Raw genomic sequence first — 24,231 nt, 5'->3', positions numbered from 1 at the left:
GTGCCATCACAGCGGTGGAAGTGAAGAGGCTCTGCGTCTCCTGATGCAGATCTTCGGGCTTTCTGTTGATCGCACAGAATGTAAAAGCTGCCAAGGCAGGGGGCTGAGCGTTTTCCATCTTGAGGAGTCGGCCTGCAGTAGACTGGGAGAAAGTACCTTTCCATTCCAGTCACAGAAACTTTACGTGCCATGATAGACATCTTAATTTCTTCTTTTGTAATGTATTTTTTCCCCGTATCTTAGGAATACATTTCCATTCACAATTTAGGTTTAGCTCTTTGTACTCTGACCTCGGAAGTACAGAATGATTCTGCTCATATTAATTAGGGAAAAAAACCATCATCAGCACTTGAGCCCCGGAGGGTTGGGGTACCAGCCCCACATGCACTGGCCAGCCTGCCATGTCCACGGTCCCTCTGTGTCCAGGACTCCTCTCTGTCTGTGGTTCCTCAACCAACCACAGGTCTCAACCAACCGCAGGTCACGTAGTGCTGAAGTACGTATTGATTGAAAAAAATCCACGTATAAGTGGACCCGTACAGTTCAAACCATGTTATTCAAGGGGCAACTGTATTTCCAACTCATGTTCCAGAGGGCTAATGTTTGTAATACAACAACCATCCTACAAACTAGTAAGAAGAAGATACGAGGAGAGAATTCACAGAAAGTATAGATAAATACATAAAGAAGATGTCAGTGTTCTAGTGAGAGAAATCAACAGTGAAACTACTGGGTTGAATTTCTCACCAGTGGCATTAGCCAGTGTCCCTGAATGGATGCACGTGAGCTTCCGGGCGTCTGGTGCACGTGTAAATTGGTGCAGCGCCTGCAGAGGGCAGCACAGGTATCACCAGAAGGGTAAGTGAACGTAAATAACGCGAGATTCCAGTTTTAAGGCTTTATCCTATAGACGTGTGTTCACTTACGAGGTATGACGTATTACATCATGGTTTATAGCTGCAAAGGGCTGGAAAATGTTGGTCTTATGTTAAATTATGGTGCGTCCACGCAGTGGAACACCGTGCTGTCTATAAGAACTGATGAAGGAAAATAGCGTAAAACACTATCCCTGCGTCAGAAGGGCCGCGCCCGTGGGGTCCCGGGATCCTGATGAGCTGGGAGGCCTGTGTCCTCATTGTGGAAACCCATTGCTTCCGGGCACTCGGGCCAGCAGCCACCTGCCCTCTGTGGTCACTCATTAAGGTTCCCACTTCCTCTCATTGTAATTCTGGTCTAGTATCTTTATATTCGCTACCTGGGCAGGAGACTTGCTACTGTTGAGTAGTCAGCATAACTTTGCTCGTTAACGTGAAGTTTTTGTTTGCGGTTCCCTTTGTTTGCCACTGCCTATCCCATAAAGATGATTTAATCCAGAGCGCGGAAGGCGAACCTCGCCTTCTTCATTACCGCTCATCTGTTTCAGGGACAGACGTGTGCTTCAGCCCGCCCAGGTGTGTGACGTCCTGAAGGGGGTCATCTTGGTCATCTGCTACTGCATGATGCACTACGTGGACTACTCCATGATGTACCACCTGATCCGGGGGCAGTCGGTCATCAAGCTGTACATCATCTACAACATGCTCGAGGTGAGTCCGGCAGGCCCGGCCCACGGCACACAGCGTCCCGCACAGGACGCCCTCCCGCCAGCTCTGCCAGTGGCACCTCCAGCCTCGGCTTCGTACCGTCAGGGGTGGCCTTGTGAGAATGCATATTCTGATTTAGAATCCCTCTAACAAGATGGTGCCTGTGCACCCAGGACACGCTAGGGCAGCCAGTCCACAGGGCATCATGTGTTCTCCAGTGGGGACGAGGACGACTGGCCACCTAGACATTTTGGAGTCAGTGCCGCCTTGAGAGTGTAAACTGTCAGATGACAGGGGAGTATTTTCCCGATTCATTGGAAACCCATGTGTGCTTTTTGTTAGAACTTTAAATCTTATGAAGAAATTTTTAGGATTATGTGTTTATTGGCTATAGTAGATTTATATTTTAAATTGCTTTTAAATTTTCACACAGAACAAGTAAACGATTTCCCAGTTTCTCTAAGTATTTAACACTTTTAATACAATATGTCTTCAAAGTACACTACACTTTAAAGTAGTCATCCTGTGGAAAATCTGCATTTATGTAAAGAATAAACAGTTATACAAAGTGCAAAATAAAAAGCCACTTTGCTTTATAGGCAGAATCTTAAGTTTTTTTTTTAAATAGTAAACTAACCTGAGTTATATCATTAACCTTTAAGACTCAGTTTGCACTTTTCTGTACTACTTTTTGGGGACACCAGTAAGGTCTCCCTGTCTCTTAGATTCAGTTCAGTTCAGTTTAGTCACTCAGTCATGTCCAACTCTTTGCAACCCCATGGACTGCAGCATGTCAGGCCTCCCTGTCCATCACCAACTCCTGGCACCTACTCAAACTCAAGTCCATCAAGTTGGTGATGCCATCCAACCATCTCATCCTCTGTCATCCCCTTCTCCTGCCTTCCATCTTTCCCAGCATCAGGGTCTTTTCCAATGAGTCAGTTCTTCTCATCAGGTGGCCCAAGTATTGGAGTTTCAGCCTCAGCATCAGTCCTTCCAATGAACATTCAGGACTGATCTCCTTTAGGATGGACTGGCTGAATCTCCTTGCAGTCCAAGGGACTCTCAGGAGTCTTCTCCAACACCACAGTTCAAAAGCATCAATTCTTTGGCATCCAGCTTTCTTTGTAGTCCAACACTCACATCTATATGTGACTACTGGGAAAACCATAGCTTTGACTAGATGGACCTTTGTGGGCAAAGTCATGTCTGCAGTGGCTTTTCCTGACGCGTGGTGGACACGTGGGGCTATGTGGGACTGCTGGCCCCTCTGCTCTGCCACTGCCTGGGTGTGATAGGTGGGGACTTCCCATCTCTTCACAAAACCATGCACTCTAGCCATCCTGGTTGCTCCTAAATTCATCGACTGAGATGAGTTGGAACCACACCCCAGCTTCCTGGTGCAGGCTCGTTGCCGCACACCTGCTTTGCTGGGTCAGGTGAGATGCCGGCAGTGGGCTTGCCTGGGTTTGTGAAGCAGAGTAGCCGTCCTGTGCTCCCCTCCCTCCCATCAAAGAAAAGCCCAGGCCTCCTGTCCCCTCTGGCCATGTGGGTAGGTCTCCTTGTCAGGTCCCACTGCCTCCTCCCTGGGGGGATTGCAGCTGACCAGGCTTCTTCCTCCCCGCAAAACTTAAGATAGGTGCCTCCTGTTGTACAACGCCTCCCACAAGCTGCTGCTGTTGCTGTTATCAGGAAGTAGCCAAGCGGGAGGATCCATGAATTGCTGATCCCGGTGGTTTAAATACTCATTCACTCTGTAGACTACAGTTGATGATATAGTTGAAGCGCAGTGAAGCAGAGTCCAAGCTCTAGTCTAGAGATAATGCCCTCCAGTCCTGGTTATCCTGCACATGCGCCCAGCTGCTGAGTGACTGCTCTTCAGCTTGTCATCTGTGAGATGGAGACATTAGAAGAATCACAAGGTTTCCAGGAGACAGAAAATAGAAGGAGCTTAGCACAAGCCAGGCGTCTGGTGGGAGCTCCCTCAATGGTAGCTATCATTTCTTCATTTGGCAAATGTTTAATCAACACTTCCTGGATGCTGAGCTCCCAAAGAGCCCCAGGTGGACAAGCCTAGTCCCCTGGCTAATATTCCACAGGTGGGAGAGAGGCAGTGATAAATACCATGATGAAGAGGAACAGGGTGATGCTTTAGAGACCGCAGGAGCCAAAGGTTGGATAGGCCAGGAACGTCCTGTCTCAGAATGTGACATTCCAACTGAATCCTGAATGATAGCCCTCCTTTTTTTCTTTTTTATGTGCTTCTCTTTATTGTACTATATTCATGGAGATCAGTACTTGAAAATGTCTTCCAGGAATAAATTTGCTTATTGTATTCTTATATGATAAACTTCAAACAAATCACAGCTATTGTTACCAATATTAGGTATGAGGAGAATGGGTCAAATCATATATTTGTCCTTAAAAGTTTGAGTCCTGAATTTAAATTCAAAGAGTTAAAACCAGAAGAACTATGATTTTGATGTGTCCTCTCCGTTTTATTTTTATGACTAAGATTTTCCTAGTTATGCACATGGCTAGTTAGACAAATTCTAGTTCAGTTAGTACAGCCCTTGGGCGCTCCGCTTGTGTCAGAGAATAAGGAAATGTGAACGATTAAGTAAACAAAGATCCTGTCTCTTCTGGAGCTCATCCCCTCCGGTGTTCGTGTAGCCTCTGAATTTTAATAAGATGTACAGATGGCATAGTAAGAAACGCGTTCCCTTACTTTTTCTCTTTAGGTAGCAGACCGCCTGTTTTCCTCATTTGGGCAAGATATATTAGACGCTCTGTACTGGACAGCGACGGAGCCCAAGGAGCGGAGGAGGGCCCACATCGGGGTGGCCCCCCATTTCTTCATGGCGGTCCTCTATGTCTGTATCCTTTCAGGCTGCTCGGAGACGCACATTTTACATCATCCTGTTCACTTAGCTGTTTCTCAGAGAGGGGTGTGTGTGCGTGTGTGTGTGTGTGTATGTGCGTGTGTGTGTATCCTAAAGATTAACGTGAAATGTCTACTTTATTTTGAGAAATTGATTATAATAGTCTGTTAGTCCTTGAACAACACAGGGACTAATCCAAGTATGGGGCTTCTCTGGGTGCTCAATGGTAAAGAATCCACCCACCAGCGCAGGAGACAAAGAAAATGCAGGTCTGATCCCTGTGTCAGGAAGATCCCCTGGAGACGGAAATGGCACCCCACTCCAGTACTCTTACCTGGGAAATCCCATGGACAGAGGAGCCTGGCGGGCTACAGTCCATAGGGTTGCAAAGAGTCAGACATGACTTAGCAACCAAATGGCAGCAGCAGCAGTCCGGGTACCAGTTATAACCAGTCTCTGTATCCGAGGGTTCGGCCAACAACAGACCATTTAACACTGTAGTATTTTACTATTGAAAATCACATGTGTGTAAGTGGACCCATGCAGTTCACACCCATGTTGCTCAGGGGTCAACTCTAAATTAAAGAGTCTCATGTGTGCATGCCCCTTGAAACTGCTAGAAACTGGTTATAAGGAAGGATTTTAGAATAAAGGGGTAGTTATATTTATACATACTTCAAATTTATATAGATCTATATAGCTTTTTCATACTTACATTAGAATTTTATAAAGCTGCCTTTAAACCTATGAATTCTTTGTTATAACCTTCAGCTGAGAATGTATGCAGTTCTTCAATAAAAAATAAATGAAAAATAAAATGTATACAGTTCATCTAGAAGTAAAATTTGAAATTAGCTGGGGAGGAATTCTAGAGGTTTTCTTTCCCCCTCCCTCACCTCCATCGAAAAGCTTTTCTTTTGGAGAATAAGTGTTTTACTATGTAACACAGTGTGCACACGTGTGTGTACTATGCATGCCTGTGTGTTTACATGCATGTGCACACTCACACTCGTTTCATATGGGAGCAGGACGGGTTCAAAGGAATGTGTCGCCTGGTTTTTGTTTTGTCCTGTCTTTGAAAGAGCAAGGCTTAAAAGAACTGGGTTAACATCCGGAAAGTTAAGGGACTGTATGGGGAGAATGTCTGTGGTGAGTGAAAGATTGTTTCAGACACAGTGGAGTAAAAAGTTACAGTTCTCATTTAAGCTCTTCCATGGAATTTAAACTCTTCCACAGGCGATATAATTCTGCAGCTCATGAATGTCTTCAGAACTGGCATCTGAAGAAGAATCTTAATTACCAGACATTTCTGACTCCTGCATTCCCCATCCCCTGATGAAAACCAGAGAGGAAACCAGTTCCAGAAAGGAAACCAGTTCCAGACTGACTCTCACTTTATGTTCTTTTCTGTTTTAGAATGTATATATCTAAGTCTCTTCTTTCAGGATTTACCATAATGTACTCCATTATGTAATAAACTTTTCTGAGATCCCGTTGCCCAGGCATCGTGCCAAATGCCAGAGCTCCAGAAAGAACAAGACGGCTGTCCTCCAGAGCTCGCCGTCTAAGTGGCTGGGTCGTTTCTGCTTTTGTTTGTTCTGTAGTTTGTTTCATAGGTTTCTTCTCCCATCAAATTTGTATCAACTAGGGAAATTGCAAAGATAACTACTTATGTAGGGCATGATTTAGAAAGCATAGTCGTATTTTTCCCCATTTTAAACTTCTGAGATTTTACTAACATTACTGTAAATATAAACTGGAACCAGAATTCAGTTTTTCCCTTGACATCACTTAACTGCCAGTTTTGCACGCCATCCTTATAATGGTTCAAGCAACCACCCTCAACGTGGCTTTTAACTCTCACAACAAGTCCCTGCTGACTATCATGATGTCTAATAACGTAAGTATGAGGTTTTACTTTACACTTTTGAGGTTGTATGGGTACTTTAACAGCAGTATTCTAGATGGGAGAAAATGGTTTTTTTCCTTAATTGTTATTTATTCTCTGGGAAGTTTAGTATATAGCATGTCACTTTTTTAAACTGTGGTAATAATAAAGATGACTTTTGTGTTTTCTCTTTCAGTTTGTCGAAATTAAAGGAAGTGTTTTCAAGAAGTTCGAAAAGAACAATCTTTTTCAAATGTCAAATAGCGGTATGTACAATCAGCTTCTGCTTGAAGCTTTAAGCAGTTACTGCGTAATTCATTTTGAAACTCTTAATGTCACGTTTCCAACAGGCCACTGTTCCTCTGACTTAAAGCTGTGTTTTCTCTTAACTCTCTCAACATCTTTACCATGTTTTCTGTATTTTGGTTGTCGTGATCTTGAGGATGTTTAATATAATCAATAATTACAGACATTTGCATAGTACTTTACCATACTTTCATACGATGGTGGAGTATGGTGCCACACTTTACCATACTATAGCACAAGGTGCTATACAGATGCCCGTAGTTAGTTAGTATCTTATCTTCCTAACTCAGAAATTTCTTGGAAGCTGCTGGTATTACTCCATTTTACAGATGTGTAAACTGAAATACAGAGAAAATGATCTGACTCGCTCAAGGTCACCCACTTAGCCACTGAGAGAAGAATTATGATGAAAAGCCTCAGATGGGCTCTTAGGTCTCAGCTTTCTCAGTTAGACTTACTGCCTCCTTCCTAATTCTACAGAGTGTGAGCGCACAAAATTTATCCCAGAAACATCGTCTTAACGTAGTTTTCGCAATCAGAACAGCAGTGTCTTGGTTCTCAAGGTGTGGCCCACGGATCCCTGGATAGGAGTCTGCAGAGTCAAGGCTGTTCTTGTGAAGATGTCGTTTATCTCGTTCACCACGTTGCCATCTGCACCGAGGTGGCAAATGGGGGTGAAAAGGCCAAGGAGAGACCACCAGGCGCCCACCGGAATGTCCGGTCCAGCGGCTGCGCTGAGGGCCAGCGCGAGAGGCTGCAGCCTCCCCGGGACCCCTTAGGGGGCTTCCTCCAGCCCCGCACAGTCACCTGCCCTGTCGCCCAGCAGCAGGAACATGGTTTCACGAGAGGACTTGTGCGAGAATGGTTATGGCAACCTTATTCACAGCCCCAACTTAGAAACCACCCAGACCCTGCTGTTCAGAGGAAAGCAGATACGTAAATGCCAGTGTATCTGCACTGCGAACACTGCTCAGCAGGTAGAACCGCGGTGTTTTCGACTGTATAGAGGAGTCGCAAAAGCTTTATGCCGAGTGAAAAGAGGCCAGACATAAATAAGTACATGCTGTGTGATTTCATATTTATGAGGTTTGTGATCATAATTTATGATAATGGAAATCAAACAGTGATTGCCTATGGGGGTGGGGATTGGCTAGGAGGGGGTGTGCAGGAACTTACTGCAATGATGGAACTGTTCGTGTTTTAGTTATGGGAGTGCTGGCAGAGCTTATGCGTTCATCAGAACCCATCAAATTCTACATTTAAAACTTTGCATGTGTGTAATTTTGCCTCTGTGTTAGGCAAGGAAAGTAATGGCACATGATTATATTGAAGCAGAGGAACGTTTGGAATTACAGGAGATTTGATAGGCAGGGAATAAAAAGAACTCACGAGAAACTTTCGGCCGTTCTGTGGAGCAGGGATAAAACCTTCGACTTCAAAGCTATGAGAGGCAGTATGAGCTTGTGTCTTTCTGTGCAGTGATGCTCTTTCAAACATGTGCTGCCAAGCTCTGTGAATTTGAAATGGAAGAGGAAGGGGAGAGACAGGAGGGAAGCTGAGATAGGATTTCTTCTTCTATGGAGGCAACTATAAGACTTTTCACTTGTAGCAGAAATCACGCTGTTTTTAGCCTTATTACTTAATAGCCTGATTTGAATAGGCACTCTTTGTAGAGCTGTAAACTAGGCATGCAAGTCTTTTTAACATTTTAACAGTTTTTAATCTTTATTGTGTGGAGGAGATTGTGAACAATTTTCAACCTTATCACCAATGCTGCTGCTACTGCTGCTGCAAAGTCGCTTCAGTCGTGTCCGACTCTGTGCGACCCTGTAGATGGCAGCCCACCAGGCTCCGCCATCCCTGGGATTCTCCAATATGTTGAGATAATTAATGTCCCCTTTCCTTTCTTTTAGAAACAAGTCCCCAGAATTATAACGTCTTAGCTTAGAAAGATTAGGAATTTAGTATTTCAGTTTTAAGAAAGCTCTGAAAACAATGGCATATTGATCAAGCAGTGCATGTGAGTTTAGAAGGGATTCAAGAGTATATCATAGCTTAAAATGGTTGGTAATCACCATGAGAAGCCCTGCCTTTCGTTAGAGGTAGAATAGCTCATATTACAGTGCAATGTGGTCTGCCTTGTGCCGCCTTCTATCTCGCTTCAAGTTTTACAAGAAAGTAACTTTACCTAAGGTAGCCGTAAAGCCCATTCCCACACAAGAAAAAGAAAAATCTCTCCTAGAGAGATGCCACGTAGGTGGGATCAAATTCAGTACCTTGCGCAAGTTTAATGTTAAAAACCTGGTTTGGAAACTTTAGAGCAACTTTATCCCTTTCATTTTATTGCCTGACTGCATTTTTCTTTCGGGGACTTGTCCGAGGACACATGAAATAGAGTTTAGTTAATAAAACCCAACTTTTTAACTTTTGGTCCTTTCTTCCACTTCATGTCAGTGTAAGCCCCAGCTGAGTATGGAATCTAGGCCTTTCTGACTTGGGTTCTTAAAATGAAGAGTTTTATATGGTTTTTAACCCACTGACATTGTGAACTGTACATTCAGAAAGATCCTGCAGGCATTACATTGGTGTGAAGTAAGGTTCCAGCTCAGGGTGATTCTGTTTAAGTCTCTTAACATAAGCCTGTGTACCTGCATTCATTTGAATAACTGTGGGAAATAAAATAGTACTTCACATTTAAAATGTGATTGTAAATATATTAAAGCATATCCCTGTTAGTGGTAACTTAGAAAAAGAAGATTAATAATTTGAATATCAAAAATACTTTTAAAGCATTCATCACCAGTGTTTTTAAGTTCCTTAATAACGATTAAAAGAAAACATTCCCATTTTGGTAGAAGTTTCACTTTTTAATTAACGTAAGAGTTCACCCCAAGTCAGACAGATTTATTTCATTCCATTTCCTGATTACATAGTATCTTAGATGCTGATAAGAAGATAACAGCTTAAAAAGTGAACTGTATTAACTAGCCCTTAGCAGGAATTTAGTTCTTTGCTTTTATTAAATTCATTCAGACTAAGCTCAGAATACTTAGTAATTAATGTGAATATCATCATGAAACCTAATTTTTGGCTTATCTTATTCCCCTAAGTTCCTTTAGTAATGCTGTTGGCTTTGTTAGCTAGCTAAAGGAGTCATCCGGTTGGTTCTTGTGTTCCAGACCTGAAATATTTACCAGATCGGAAGCAGTCTGGGAAGCAGGGGTTTTATGTTACCCAAAGTCTTGTATTTTACTCTCTGTTTCTATTTTTTTCTTCTTTTGTAAAATAAAAACAGTTTCCTTATGTCCCCAAAGACCACTGGAGGAATTTGACTATGTCTGACTAGACTGATGGTTTGAACATTTTTTGAAGTTTGTAGAGAACTGGCATTTCTGTAGGATTATATTGGTGAAAGAAGTAAATGGCTTGCCAGTATAGCACCACCCTATAAATAAAATTTTTATTTCACAGACATTAACACTGTAATATAATTTCATCATACTCTGACTCAAAAGAAAATTATTTTGGATACATACTATAATATTATTATTTATATACACTCTACTATTTTTATGTTAAACTTTTTTTCAGATATTAAGGAACGATTCACAAATTATGTGCTTTTGCTAATAGTATGTCTGAGAAACATGGAGCAGTTTTCTTGGAATCCAGGTAAGGAAGTCTTTACAATTATGGTGCCTTTCAATTTTACTCTTGAGTGAAAAATCATTCTCTTCCATGGAATAAAATGAGTACGCAGGAAAGTGCAGGAAACTCCAGAAGGCTTTAGCTGGTCCACTCTTCATATGTAGGATGGGTTGACTGTGCTCTCTATGGGGTGGTAGGAGCTAGACCCCCCGCAGTAGTCTTTGGCCCAGCATGGAACCAGTGATAAAGAACCTGCCTGCCAATGCAGGAGACACAGGTTCAATTCCTGGGTGGGGAAGATCCCGGAGTAGGAAATGGCAGCCCACTCCATTGTTCTTGCCTGGAGAATCCCATGGACAGAGGAGCCTGGCGGGCCACAGTCCGTGGGGTCGCAGAGTCAGACACGGCTAAGCGCGCACAGTTCCCACGGGCCGTGCAGCATCGCTGGAGCCACGCACCCAGTGGCCCTGCTGAGCATTGCAGCATAGACATTTTTCTCTCTCGCAGACGAGGAAACTGGAACTTGTTAATAGACCATTTCCAGCATCAGGTAGCCAGTCAGTGGCGGAGCTAAGTGTCGAAAGAGGTCGAGGTGCCCTGGCTAAAGCTCAGCACCACGTGAGACAGGCAGAGACCTCCTTCCCGGTCAGCAGGCAGAGCCCCAGCCCTGCGCCCTCCACCCGCAGCCAGCTGCCCCAGGCCGGGATTGCCGCTGGTCCCTGCCAGCATTTCTGATCTTCCTGCTCTGTGCCCTCGTATATCCTCCTTCAAGGCCTAAGCAGGTTATCCTGATGTCTGCATTTGTTAATCAGGCACTTGGTACTGGGTTCACGTTTTAATAAACATGGTAAAGATGAGCAAATTTGGCAGGTTACCTCTGTATGACGGTGAAATAAAGGATGGATCAGTATCGTTGAATCTTAGTGATGAAAGAGAGAAAAACAGTTCAGTTGACTTTAGCACCTTGTCCTCCTGGTTACCCACTGTCACACCGAGGCAGCACCAGAGGCTTAGACGGAGCTTCCTCACTCACCATCCCACATCGTCCTGTGGCTCTCCTGGCTTCAGGGAGAAGCCGGGCTCCGCTAACCCCGGCACCCGCCTCAAGGCTTCCTCTGTACCCAGCACGGAGTAAGCACTTGTTGAATGACTTAGCCTTCATCCTGAAAAGATAGGACTCTTCCTGATAATTAATTCTATGCCGCTTCTCTCTCCATTATCACTTGTTGGAAATGCTCTAGTTTTGCCCCATGGAGAGTGCACTTTCTTCTGGTAGCCTGTGATAGGATGTTAGGATTCTGTTCAAATTACGAGATGTAATCGTCTCTCTTCTCCCCTACTTTATAGATCATCTCTGGGTGTTATTTCCAGATGTCTGTATGGTGGTCGCATCAGAAATTGCTGTGGATATTGTAAAACATGCTTTTATCACAAAGTTCAATGACATCACGGCAGATGTATGTATTTTAATAGGCAATTCAATGTTTGGTGTTGACTTCTGATTAAGTATCATAAGGTTGTAGGATAGCAAGTTAAATTTACTGAATTTATGAATACGGTAGAAAAGAACTACATTTTTAAAGTTAGAATTATAATTTTAAATTTCTAAAAATGATTTTGCTGCCAAAAGTACATTTTTTCAATATTAAATAGTTCTGCTTCTGTACTTTTGGATAGAGGTATAGACTGATCAGTAGTTGAAATCAGGGTGTCACTAAAACCATTATAAACAGTTAATACCATCATAACCTGTCTTGTTAAACTTTTAAAAGTCACATTGTTCCTATTTAAAACATTAGATACCAAAACTTCTATCTTTGACTAGATTGTTTAGTATTTTATATTTTAAAGTTGATTTTCTTTTCTGTTGTGATTATTAATAGGTTTTTGGTAAGTCCTAGAAGACAAACACCGTATATTTTTCTACTGAAAACATTTGTTGGAACTTTGAGCAATTTGCTTTGTTACAGCCAGGCATTTTGTAGCGTTTCCAAAAATAGAAATGTGGCTGTAGGCTTGATGTAAACAAAATGAGGCCTACTCGCTGAGCCATCCCACCAGTCGAGTTTTCAAGAGCAATGCTCATTCCTCCCCCAGGCCCAAAATGAATGGTAATTCACCAATATCTCAATTTGGTTTGGGTTGTGCATGCTTATTGTCATATTTTAAAAGGCAAAGACTTAAAATGCAATGCAGTGCAGCTGCTACAATCGATGATGGGATTATGGCATTTCTGAATGTTTTAATATCCTTGAATAAAAGATGATCACGCAGTTTCTGGCAAAGGCCGGATACGACAATTTCACCCTTTACTCTCTTGGCTTCCTTTTCATGGGACATTTTCTCAGCAGCGCAAGTCAAAACTAATAGCCTTGATTCAAATATTTAGTGTTTTGTAGTGGAAATGACAGTTTACAAGTGCTTTCAGGACTACTGTGTTCTCCAGCTCAGCTTAATATCATACTTAGCATTCACTCTTCTAAGAAGGCATCATTATCATTAGACGTACAGTAATAATTTTTAAAACTGTTCATTTAATTTAAATTTTCAGAATTATTTTCCGTGCCTTGCACTACTTAAAATAGCCACTCTTCCTAAAAGTCTAAACTCTGAACAACCATAATCATTAAATATTTATCCTTCTTTAAAGGAAACCTTTAAAAGGCCTTGAACCTATCAAGGGGAATTGAGGCTCTTTTTCACTCTTATTGTAGGTGAACAAATAGGGAAAAACTACCCAGAGGTCACTTGGTTATTAGCACCTCCTTCCTGGCTAGATATTGAACATTTTATCTACAAAGTAAATCTTTCCATGTTCTGTATTTGCACTGTATTACTTAATACCTCATTCTTGTCTTTAGGTTTACAGTGAATATAGAGCCAGCCTTGCTTTTGACCTTGTTAGCAGTCGACAGAAAAATGTAAGCATTATATATATATATATAAAAGGCATAATCTGAAGTGAACAATGGTTTAATTAATTAATAATTAATTTTTTGAACAATAGTTTAATGTAGCATGGGATATTAATTACAGGAAAGCTAGGTAAACTACCTTATTTCTGTTCTTGACACTAAATGTTTACAAAATAATAAAAATAATGCTAATACTTATTACATAGGGTACGATTTCTACAGCATTGTAACAGTTATGCAACTTTGTATTTTAAACTTCTTATGAACATTTAGATCACTTCATTGTTTTACTAAATTTCAGTATAGGTACTAGGGTCTCTTCTTACTCACAGTCTCACCTGTTGAGAATATTTGCTGGTGATGAGTGAATTGTACTTTTTTTTTTTAAGTTTGAAACATTTATTATTTTAATTAAGATAACAATAAGAAACATTACATGTGAGCACAGACAGCATTCCTGTACCTGATTTTTCTGATGAATTCTGCTTTTTAACTGCTTATTAAATCCCGTAAATCCCTTTCTCTTCTCTCTGTCCAGGCGTATACTGACTATAGTGACTCCGTGGCCCGGAGAATGGGGTTCATTCCGCTCCCACTGGCTGTTTTAGTAAGTCCATACGCTTTTTATGATGAGATGACCGTCATTAAAGAATATAAATAAATGGATTATCAGTCAGTTTGTTCTAAAATGACTTGATAGTAAAATTAAAGGTCCATGACTTAGAAGGAAATTTTGTTTTAAATTATAATATTTCCCTTTTGGATTTTGAGCCATTTAATGGATAAAAGATGTTAAGGCATATTTTACATGATAGCTTTCCTAACAATGAGAATATTCATTTTTGCTTATTCATTTGGCAGTGATTTTTCTTTTTGAATGGAAATACCTAGTGATAGGCGTTGAGTGGCCACTGTAACACATATTGGTGGAAGTATAAGTTGATCCAAGATTTCTAAAGAGCCCTGTGACCAGTATTATGCTTTGATGAAGTAATTCCAGTTCTAGGAATTTCTCCTAAGAAAACAGTCATGAAAGTCAAATGGTGATTTATAGGAAAGGTTATGCACTGCAGTAGCATTTATAGTAGTAAAAATTTGGCAACAGATGAAATAGATTAAATAAATACAGTATGCTCAAATGAAAAAGTATTCTGTATTCATTATAAGTACTACTTCTTAAATTTTTTTCCAAAGTTTTTACAAGGGAATTTTCTGCTGTTATACACAGGAAATATCATATATATTTTTAAATAATGGCACTGAAACTCGATTAAAAATATTAGTCATCAACTTCTGATATTTTAATGAATTGCTCAGAACAGCCTTGCAAATAGTTACTGTAATATTTAATTAGGGCTCTAATAATGTTAATTATGAAGATTTTGCTGGCTGCACTTATATTTTGTTGCATTCCTTTTTGGCTAACTTCTCACATCAAAACAAATGCAGCTGTCTTTTCACTGAAGGACATCTGAAGTTTTCCAAAGACGCAAAGTCTCATGGAAATGAAGAGATGTATAAAGACGTTTTGGTCATACTAACTGTATTTTTTACCAGCTTGCCTAACTTTTTTTTAGAGGATGAATGATTAATAGATTTAATGTTATTTAAACTTCAGCAGGACTCCCCAGATAAACACTTCTAAATGTTTTCAGTTGTGTTAGTACCTTGTTTTTATTATGTACAAATATGGCTTTCTTTTGCTTAGTGAAAGGAACACCTAGAATTTTGGAAAAACAGAAAATTCTGAAGAGTGAAATTATTTGTTAATGGTTTAAGAGATTGATAAAATAGAATTTAAGATTTTTCCTATGTTTTCTGCAACTGGAAAAAGGATACATACAGTGTGAGAATAAACGTAGGCTGCTTTTTTTTTTTAAGGATTAGTTAAGTGGCTGGATTAAAATGTGGCCCTGCTTTGCCAAATAGTAATTTGTCTAGTAACTTATTTACCAAAAAGTTCTGATCATAATTAGTATGAATTTTTAAAATTAATATCTTTAGATTTTTCATCAATCTTTATTTTTTAAGTGAGTCTTTATGGTTGTTATATTAGAAGATTTAAGTTTAGTTAATACTTGATTAGCAGAACACTTCTGGGAAATCTCCTGTAGTTTCAAAGGAGATTATGGAGCTACGTGCAGACCCGGGAGATTTTCTTCTGCACTGTTTTTCTCACTGAGCACCAGAGTGACAGCAGAGCTTTGGCAGAAATCTAGGGCCCCTGAGGAATAAACTGAGGCCTCAGTAACCCAGCCAATTCCTGCATTAAGGCCAAGAGTAGCAGTGTTTCCTTGTAAATATTACTTTGAGTCCTAGAATGAGTTCATATCCAAGAAAAGTAGATCATATTAAGGTCTCAGGGAAATTAGACTTGGGACATACGTATCTTAAAGTTACCTAATAATATACTGGGTAAAAACGAAGTCATTGAAAGCTCCATTTGCTTTTCATATTTCTGAACAAAATTCTAGAACCATATTACTTTCTGTCACAAATGTTTGATGGCAGGTCATTTCCCCGTTAGAGACTGAGACAGACGTTTTATTAAATACATGTGACAGTTCATTCTGTCTAGCTCCTCCCAGTTGCTCTTTTATTAAAAGCATTTTAAAAATATCATTTGAAATGTTCTTGTGTTATTTATTTAATGGAGACTCTTCCACTTGAGGATGACGTTACTGGATAAGGTTGGTTATTTCCCCTGATTTTCTGTTTTCACGTAGCAGTCCCCACGTACCCTAATATATGGGTACATTAAGCTGAACCTATAACATGTGTAAATGCTTTTCAGTGACAGATCCCATCAGATTTATTCAGCAAATGTCCAGAGATAGTGCTGTTACTCTTATGTTTTTGTGAGATAAGTAAGAAAATATAAGATCCCCTGGAGGAGGGCATGGCAGCCCACTCCAGTATTCTTGCCTGGAGAATCCCATGGACAGAGGAGCCCAGCAGGCAACAGTCCATAGCGTGCAAAGAGTCAGACACGACTGAAGCAACTTAGCAGCCGTAACTCTCCAAAAGAGAAATTTTCTGGCCTTTAAGTAATTAGTTTCGTGATAGTATTTAGTTTTGTTAAACAGTACACGCCTCCGGAGGGTTCCCCTTTCTCTCTCGCTCAGCAAGTCCTCGGGGCTCTTAGGGAGTCAGAGAACAAAGGACGGGAAGAGGGAGACGCCGCCAAGCGCTTCCAGCCCCGTGCGGGCGCGTGCAGCAAGATGAGTCCGTCTATGTGTTCCACAACAGTTTTTATTTTTAAACTTAACTAATTTGCATCTCTGTTAAGTACAGGCAAACATGATAGTCACGAGCTGGGTACAGTGTCTGACTTCAGAGTCAGCCGTTGAATTTGGCATTAGCGGGCATTTTAGATTTGCCCAAAGAATCTAAATCTACCATAAAAGGTTCCACAAGCAGCCAGGTTCTGATGTGAATCGACACGTCCTAGAACTGCTTTCTTGGGTTTAGACAGAGGCCACAGGAAGGTGCCCAGAGTGTTAAAGTCGGCGTGGAGAAACCTTCTTTTAAATATTATCCGATAACTCTGTTGTGTTTTGTTTATGTGATTCGTTGTTTCGGTTTGTTTCTGGCTAGCTCATCAGAGTGGTGACGAGTTCAGTTAAGGTGCAAGGAATCCTGTCTTATGCCTGCGTCATCCTCTTCTATTTGGGGTAAGATGAACTGTTCTTTAATACGTTTTTGGCTATACAGTAAAGTGTAACTGCAAAGGGCTTCCCAGGTGGCGCTGGTGGTAAAGAACCTGCCTGCCAGTTCGGGAGACGTAAAGTGATGCGGGTTTGATCCCTGAGTCGGGAAGATTCCCCTGGAGGAGGGCATGGGCCACTGCAGTATTCTTGCCTGGAGAATCCCATGGACAGAGGAACCTGGCAGGCCACAGTCCTTAGGGTCGCACAGAGTCGGACACGACTGAAGTGACTTCACACACACACACACACACACACACATAAATGCACAATGTGGTAGAAGTTAACAGCAACCAGGTCACAGCTGTCCTGGGATCTCCCTTGACAGCGTGTGTCCCCAGATGTATTTGTGACTCAGTTAAATTCTGGCTAAATTAAATATGCTATCTGGCAGAAGTATTGATGGCACTTTAGATTGTATTTTAATCTTTTAATGAAATCACTTACTTATAGTCCTCCTTATTTAAGGCTTAAGTTTCACCCATGTTTTCTTTTATGATAAAATTTGCCATTACAATCAAATGTTGTTCTGTGTTTTAAAAAATGTTTTTTTCAACTATGTTTGCCACACTAATTATTAAGCACACTCTAGCCCTTGTCAGACAGTAAAGAATCTGCCTGTAATACATGAGATAATAATGGGTTCAATCCCTGGGTTGGGAAGATCCCCTGAAGAAGGAAATGGCAACCCACTCTAGTATTCTCGCCTGGGAAATCCCATGGACAGAGAAGCTACAGTCCATGGGATCACGAAGAGTCAGATACCACTGAGCACACGTGCGCGCGCGCACACACACACACACACACACACACACACATATCAATGTGAAGAGTTTTCTGTTTTTGTTTTTTCAGAATTTTTACCAAATTTATTTCAAATGCCTAAAAATATTATGTACCTTTTGGCCCAGAAATCCCACTTCTGTAATAATAGAAGCAGCATGTTAGAAGTAACCTAAGTAATCCAAAATTGAAGGCTTTGGGGGGCTCTGTTATATGATGGCCAGCACAGTGAAGTTTTGTGATCCCATCACGGTCAGCTCACTGAGGAGCACCGGTGGGTCGGGAGAATGTTCCGGATGTATTGTCATTTACAGCAGTGGTGGTCATACAGCAGAACTGGTTGGCATTTCTGTGTGCCCAGCACTGTTCTGCAGAGAAGGCAGTGGCACCCCACTCCAGTGTTCTTGCCTGGAGAATCCCAGGGACGGGGGAGCCTGGTGGGCTGATGTCTGTGGGGTCGCAGAGTCGGACACGACTGAAGCGACTCAGCAGCAGCAGCAGCATTCCAAGTGTCTTACTGAAATCACCCCTTTATGGATTAACTCGTTAGGAAATTCACTGAGATCCACACAGTCCTGAGCAGTGGAGTCAGGACTTGAACCCACACGCTCAGCCCCCAGAGTCTCTGCTCCGGCTGTAAGCGCCAATCCCCCACCACCTTCTTAAGGACACCCGGTTTCTGGAGAGTGAGAGGTACAAATAGATATCTGTTCAGAGCACAGATGACTGCAGGTTCGTACTCCAGATGTCGTGTGGTCTGCACTGCAGTGGGGTGCTCTAAGTTTTGTTGTTGGTTTCCATCTGCGTTTGCTAAATGTCTTTGTTTTGTAGTAAGACAGTACATGTTAGACAATTTAGCACCAGGTAAGACTTCTAAGTATAATTTGTTCTTATAATGAAACCAAGGAGTTTTTTCAAAAATGCTTCCCTGGGGTAAAGAAGCCTCCAGAAACTCAGGGTTTGCATGAGGAACTGGTCCTGTGGCCCCCAGGTGGTCCTCCATCCCTTCATCTCCCTTTCTCACCAGCCGAGCTGGGGGTGGCTGGGCCCCATGCAGCACGTGGTGGTTTCTTCCTGGTTTTAGGTTGATCTCCCTGAAAGTCCTGAACAGCATTGTCCTGCTGGGGAAATCCTGCCAGTACGTGAAGGAGGCCAAAATGGAAGATAAGTTGTTTAACCCTCCCCCGGCCAGCGCTCCCGGCAAACCGTCCAGTAAATCACAAAACAAGTGTAAATCCTCCCAAGGTGGGTTTGGCTCTCTGTTTATCACCTCTGTGAATCATTACCTAAAGAACCAGTTGTCTGAACTCTCCATGATAAAAAATCACCGTTGAGCAGCACTTTAAAGACCAGATTTTGCTTTGCTCAGCTGTGGATTTCTAGCGTTTATGCTGAGATCTCATCGCAGGCGCCCCTGGGGAAGAGCTCCGAGCCTTTTCTGTTTGTCCCTTGTTCAGTAGGTGGTCGTTGGGCACCTGGTACCTTGCGGGCCCAGGGATAGCTGGGCTGCAGACAAGACGGTCGGGGAGAGCAGGTGGATACGCACCGTGTCGTCGGGGAGAGAGAAGCAGGCTTGCAGGAGGACATGTTGGGTGGGGCTTCCCAGCTGTGAGGGGCTGGGGTGCAGGCTGCACATGCAGAGGCTTCAGGCAGGGGCAGCAACAGCCAAGGAGGCCAGAGGGCCCTGACCCCAGGGGAGAGGGACTGGGGGGTCTGAGAGCCCTGACCCCAGGGGAGAGGGACGAGGGGGTGCCGAGGGCCCCAACCCCGGGGGAGAGGGACTGGGTGGGGGAGTGGGGTGGCAAGAGGCTGCCCAGGGCTCCTGTGGCTCTCGTGAGCGCCTCGGCTTCTGCCGCGTGGGAAGGGGCCGTTGGAGAGAGGGGGGCCGGGATACAGGGTCACTCTCAGTCTCTGTGGGAAATAGACTCAGGAAGGTGAGCCCAGGAGTGGAGGCCAGCGGGGAAACGCCCAGCTCGGCGCACAGGTCACCGTGGGAATGGCGGGAGAACAGATTCCAGGTGCATCACCAGGAGCACAGGGCTTGCTGGCGAGGTCATGCCCTGGAGAGAGCACTTAAGGATGGTCCCAGGATTTCTGGCCTGGAAGATTTGCAAGAATGACTGGGGCTTAATTGTTGTCAGTGGACAGCAGTTCCACGTCCACATGAGTATTTATTCAGATGACTTTTAGTTTAAACGATTTACTCTTCCGTGCCTGTGCCAGGCGGTATATGAGACACTGGAGCTACAGAGGTAAATAAATCAAGCTTTGGGACCTCACAGACTGACAGAGGAGACAGCAAGAGAGGCTGATCCAGATCGGAGAGCAGTGGGGTTATAGAGGGGACGGGAGGAGGGCGTCCTTCCTGGAGCTGGTGAGGCCTGAACTGAATCCCAAAGTTCGAGAAGGAGTAGGACCTGGTGTGCGGGTGGAGCTCGTCAGGAAGGGGACCTGCGGGGGCCCACAGTGAGGCGGCAGAGCAGAGACACGGGTCAGTGCCCGAGCGCGGCGTGTGCCCATGAAGGGGCAGGAGTGAGCCCGCAGGTGGGGCTGCGACAGGGCGGAGGGGTGCCAAGCGCGGCGCCGTGCCCCTTTCTCCATCGTGGCCCTGTGTGTGTCCGCGCCCGTCCAGTCCTCCGTCTTACCCAGGCACCATTTGTGGGGTGTCACTCTTAGCCCGATGACGCTGCTCAGGTAAGGGCTGCATGTACGATTCAGAGATGGGTGGGTCCAGGCCCCCAGACTCTGGATCCCCATGGCCGTTTGGGGTTTTGTTCATTGGTGTGTTTTTAATCTCCGATCTGAACTTCCTAGAGGTAAAATGCCGACTCTAACTACCGTGACCACACACGAGAGGCGGAGTGGTCTCGAGTCTGCTCAGCCCTGCTGTCCTGGGTGGGAGTCAGTGTTTCAGGTCCGCAGCAGTCTTCTTAGGGCCTGCTTGTGTAGGAAGATGCTGCGACACAGGAGTTCTGATTTTCCCCACGTCCGCTAACAGTGCTATTTGTGGGCCATAGTCCACATTACACTGTCATATACAATCTTGGATGAGAAAACGGAAATAGTATAGCCTCTTGAGTTTCACTGTAAGCTATAGGGTTTATACAGCATGCTGTTAATATTAGGCTATGATTTGCTTTATCCGAAAGCACGGACAGTCGACCCTTTTTTTCAGTCCCACTGTATCGGAAAGCTTGTGGTTATGGTAGGCTGGCGGGACACCCTTTTCTGATTGAACGGATCTGTTTTTCCGCAGAAGAAACCCTGTCTGCCTCAGTCACCAGCCAGCCCACTCATCAGAAAGAAAATGCGATCCCGCTGCTTGTGACGAGCAGCTCTGATCAGCTTCTGACCACCCCGGATGGCGACGAGAAGGACATAACACAGGAGAACTCGGAACTGAAACACAGGTCCTCAAAGAAAGATCTGTTAGAGGTAGACAGGTTCACAATTTGTGGAAATCGAATTGACTGAATTCCGGAGCTCCGGGTGCCAAAGACGCAGTCCCGGGGCCCCAGAGGTGGTGCCCCCTGGACGGACAGATGCTGAAGACGGCACTTAAATATTTATTTAAGAACTTAACTTATTGACGGAAAGCAAATCTTAGTGTCCTTCTTCTGGTCACGTGGTCTGGCTGAAAGTCAGGTCACACAAGGCAGCCAGCAGTGACCTCCAGCCTCGAGCCCTTGGACAGATGGATGGCTCAGGAAGGGTCCCTCCTGCTTGGAGGAGCCGCAGAGTCACCTTGGGGCCCGCGGGAGCGACCCCACCACCCTCTCCTCCGCTCCGTCACTCTGTGCTTCCAGAGGGTGGGATTCCACCTCGAGTCTTCCTTGGCGTCGGGATGCACTGGAGACGGTGGAGTTCTCACACGATGCTCCATTTCCAGCCTCATTCTGTTCCCACAGTTTTCAAACTTCATCTGCCAAAGCATTAAAAAAAAAAAAGATAATAAATTAAACTTAAGATAAATGTTCTTACCACCAGAATACTCTTCGAAGATGTATCTGAATTAATCAGAATAAAAAGCTACCTTAAATGAGACATGATGGACAGTAGCATTTTATAGAGGGAAAGAAAAACAAACCCTTAAGCCAGTTTATTTAAAAAATATGAATGAATGAAGGTTTGCATCACAGAAAATGTTTCCTAATTTTTCAGCTTTACTCTTCACAGCCAAACATGAGCTGTGTATTGTGTAGTTGCAGTGGATAAAATAGGAATTCCCCGACAGAAAGGCACTTTTATACTGAGAAAAGCAGAGCAGTATTCATTTTCAGGTAGAGTTAACTGGTTTCCCTTTCAAATTGATTGCTTCTTAAGTTGTTACCGTTAAAAAGGTTTGGTGTTAAACAGGCTGAGGAACCATCAGAGGACAAAATTCAAAGGTATCCACTTAACTGGGTTTTTCAAGTCCCAGTTTTAAAGTCAGCCTTGTGTGGGTGGGGCATCATCTTGCTCGGGCTCCTAGAAAGAACTGGTCTGCCCGTCTGTCTCTCTGTCTGTGTGCCCACACCTGGCCCGGATCTGTGCTCTGGAGGTGGGCAGGCTGTGTGGGAAAAGGAAAGGAGGCGTTTGGGGTGTGCGGGTGGCCGTCTCGGTGTGGACAGGGGCTTGTGTGGGGAGCAGCCAAACGGTGCTTCTTGGTTTTGTTTGAGATCAAGATTCCATTGCTGTTTAATTACCAGTCTATGGCCCACATCACAGGACAAGTTCTTTTCCACCACATTTTATCTTGAGGAGCCTTTCTGCATTTTTATAAAGATTTTCCAGGGTCTAATTTCAGAATGTCCAGATGTTGCCTTTAACTGTTAACTTCGTTTGATGTTTTCATTTGAAGTTCAGCTCTTGTGCTGATATTCCCCGCATGTGGTACGGCAGAAGGTAAATTTTAGCTCATTTGTCTTATCTCCTGGGTGAAACATAAAGTAGGCTTTAATGCTTTGACTCGTTCCTCTGAAAAATAAAAACAAATTTTAATGTTGCATTAAAGCTAAAGGAATCTGAAGATGATTGTTCACATAAGAAAGAAAAAGGAAATAATACAGAAATCCTTTTGGGAAACTAGGAAGTACTTTAAGTTAAAAATGAAAGACTTGAAATTGCTTTGTGTATGTTTCAGTGAAGGCCCATATTAGAATTATTATTGTGTTATTGTTTTTCCACCTTCTCTTCACCACCATAAGGAATAGTGTCCACGAGGAATGGAAATAGCTTGGGGAAACCTTTGCCAAACAAAGTCCTGATCAGAACAAAAATATGATGTGGGTATATCTTTCAGTTCAGCTTGAATGATTCTGTAACTATGCTGTCATTTTGGGAAGTTTTTTTTTTTTTTTTTTTTTTTTTGCAGAATATATTGGGAGTTTGGACTGATGTTCATTTCCTCTGTTAAAATGGCATTCAGTACTAATTTTATAAGTGCATCTTGTGTGAAACTCAATAAATTCGATTTTATAATCTTTTTTTAAAACGGCCACTGAATTTATTTTAATTATATTGACTGCTATATTTGGTGGAGTGAATTTCCCACTCTGTAAGAATTTCCTTCCAATTCACAAGTGACAGGACTGTCTAATTTGAATTACTCTTTTGGTTTTAATGGGAGAAAAATGTTTGATTTCTTACCTTTGGAGAGAGAGATAATTAGAAAGTGTTCTGTCAGAAATGTTCCTACCATCCCTGGTCACTCAACAGCATTGTGTGCTCAGCTGCTAAGTCATGTCTGACTCCTTGCGACCCCATGGACTGTAGCCCACCAGACTCCTCTGTCCATGGGATTTCCCAGGCAACAATACTGGAGTGGGTTGCCATTTCCTTCTCCAGGGGATCTTTCCCACCCAGGGATCGAACCTGCTCAATAGTGCTCGTTGTCCACCAGCATCTTCTGTGGCTAAGCAGAGTTGTAGCTGGGCACCTGCCTGCTTCAAGGGGGACTGCTTTCCCGGGCCCTTCTTGCTGTTATGAATACATGGGGTCAAATGACAAATTCTCACCAGGAGCTGGAAGCTGAAGGGTATGTGTCATCATGGGTCTCCTCCAGCTCTCCGCTTCCCACCAGCTGGAACCCGGAGGTGTACCTTCGCCCTAGCCAGGCAGGTGAAGGCACAGGGCTCGCTGGATGGCAGAGCCTGGGGTGGGGAAAAAACCCAGGTCTCTGAATGCCTCTGGGAAGCAGAGTTGCCCGTTAACTTGAATCAATCAGCACAGACTGAACATGCTTTCGGTTCTGAGCCACTGAACTGGGAGGGTCTGCGTTGCAGCCCCCTGTGCTGTGTGAAGTCACATCAGTCGTGTCCAACTCTCTGCGACCCTATGGACTGTAGCCCTCCAGGCTCCTCTGTCCATGGGATACTCCAGGCAAGGATTCTGCAGTGGGTTGCCATGCCCTCCGGGATCTTTCCCACCCAGGGATCGAACCTGCCTCTCCTAAGTCCTGCGTGGGCAGGCTGATTCTTTACCACTAGCATCACCTGGGTGGCCCATTAGAACTCACATTCACATGGAAATCTGAAAGGG

General features: G+C 43.4%; 1 protein-coding gene across 1 annotated transcript in view; it reads left to right on the top strand.

Annotated features, from left to right (window-relative positions):
* TAPT1 (transmembrane anterior posterior transformation 1) overlaps window positions 1-21,668 on the top strand; it is a 59,989-nt gene extending 38,321 nt beyond the window's left edge. The window contains exons 4-14 of the mRNA XM_070372732.1: window positions 1,424-1,586; window positions 4,325-4,460; window positions 6,268-6,365; window positions 6,550-6,619; window positions 10,251-10,331; window positions 11,655-11,764; window positions 13,169-13,228; window positions 13,761-13,829; window positions 16,820-16,896; window positions 18,797-18,957; window positions 20,969-21,668. Of these exons, the coding sequence (XP_070228833.1) occupies window positions 1,424-1,586; window positions 4,325-4,460; window positions 6,268-6,365; window positions 6,550-6,619; window positions 10,251-10,331; window positions 11,655-11,764; window positions 13,169-13,228; window positions 13,761-13,829; window positions 16,820-16,896; window positions 18,797-18,957; window positions 20,969-21,186 (1,243 nt within the window). The 3' untranslated portion in view covers window positions 21,187-21,668. The remainder of the gene's footprint in view (window positions 1-1,423; window positions 1,587-4,324; window positions 4,461-6,267; window positions 6,366-6,549; window positions 6,620-10,250; window positions 10,332-11,654; window positions 11,765-13,168; window positions 13,229-13,760; window positions 13,830-16,819; window positions 16,897-18,796; window positions 18,958-20,968) is intronic.
* The last annotated feature ends 2,563 nt before the right edge of the window (window positions 21,669-24,231 follow it).

Source organism: Bos mutus, chromosome 6 (genome assembly GCF_027580195.1).
Source record: "Bos mutus isolate GX-2022 chromosome 6, NWIPB_WYAK_1.1, whole genome shotgun sequence".
Classification (NCBI taxonomy): Eukaryota; Metazoa; Chordata; class Mammalia; order Artiodactyla; family Bovidae; genus Bos; species Bos mutus.
The sequence above is the reverse complement of the archived record's forward strand: the minus strand, read 5'-3'. Positions and strand labels throughout refer to the sequence as shown.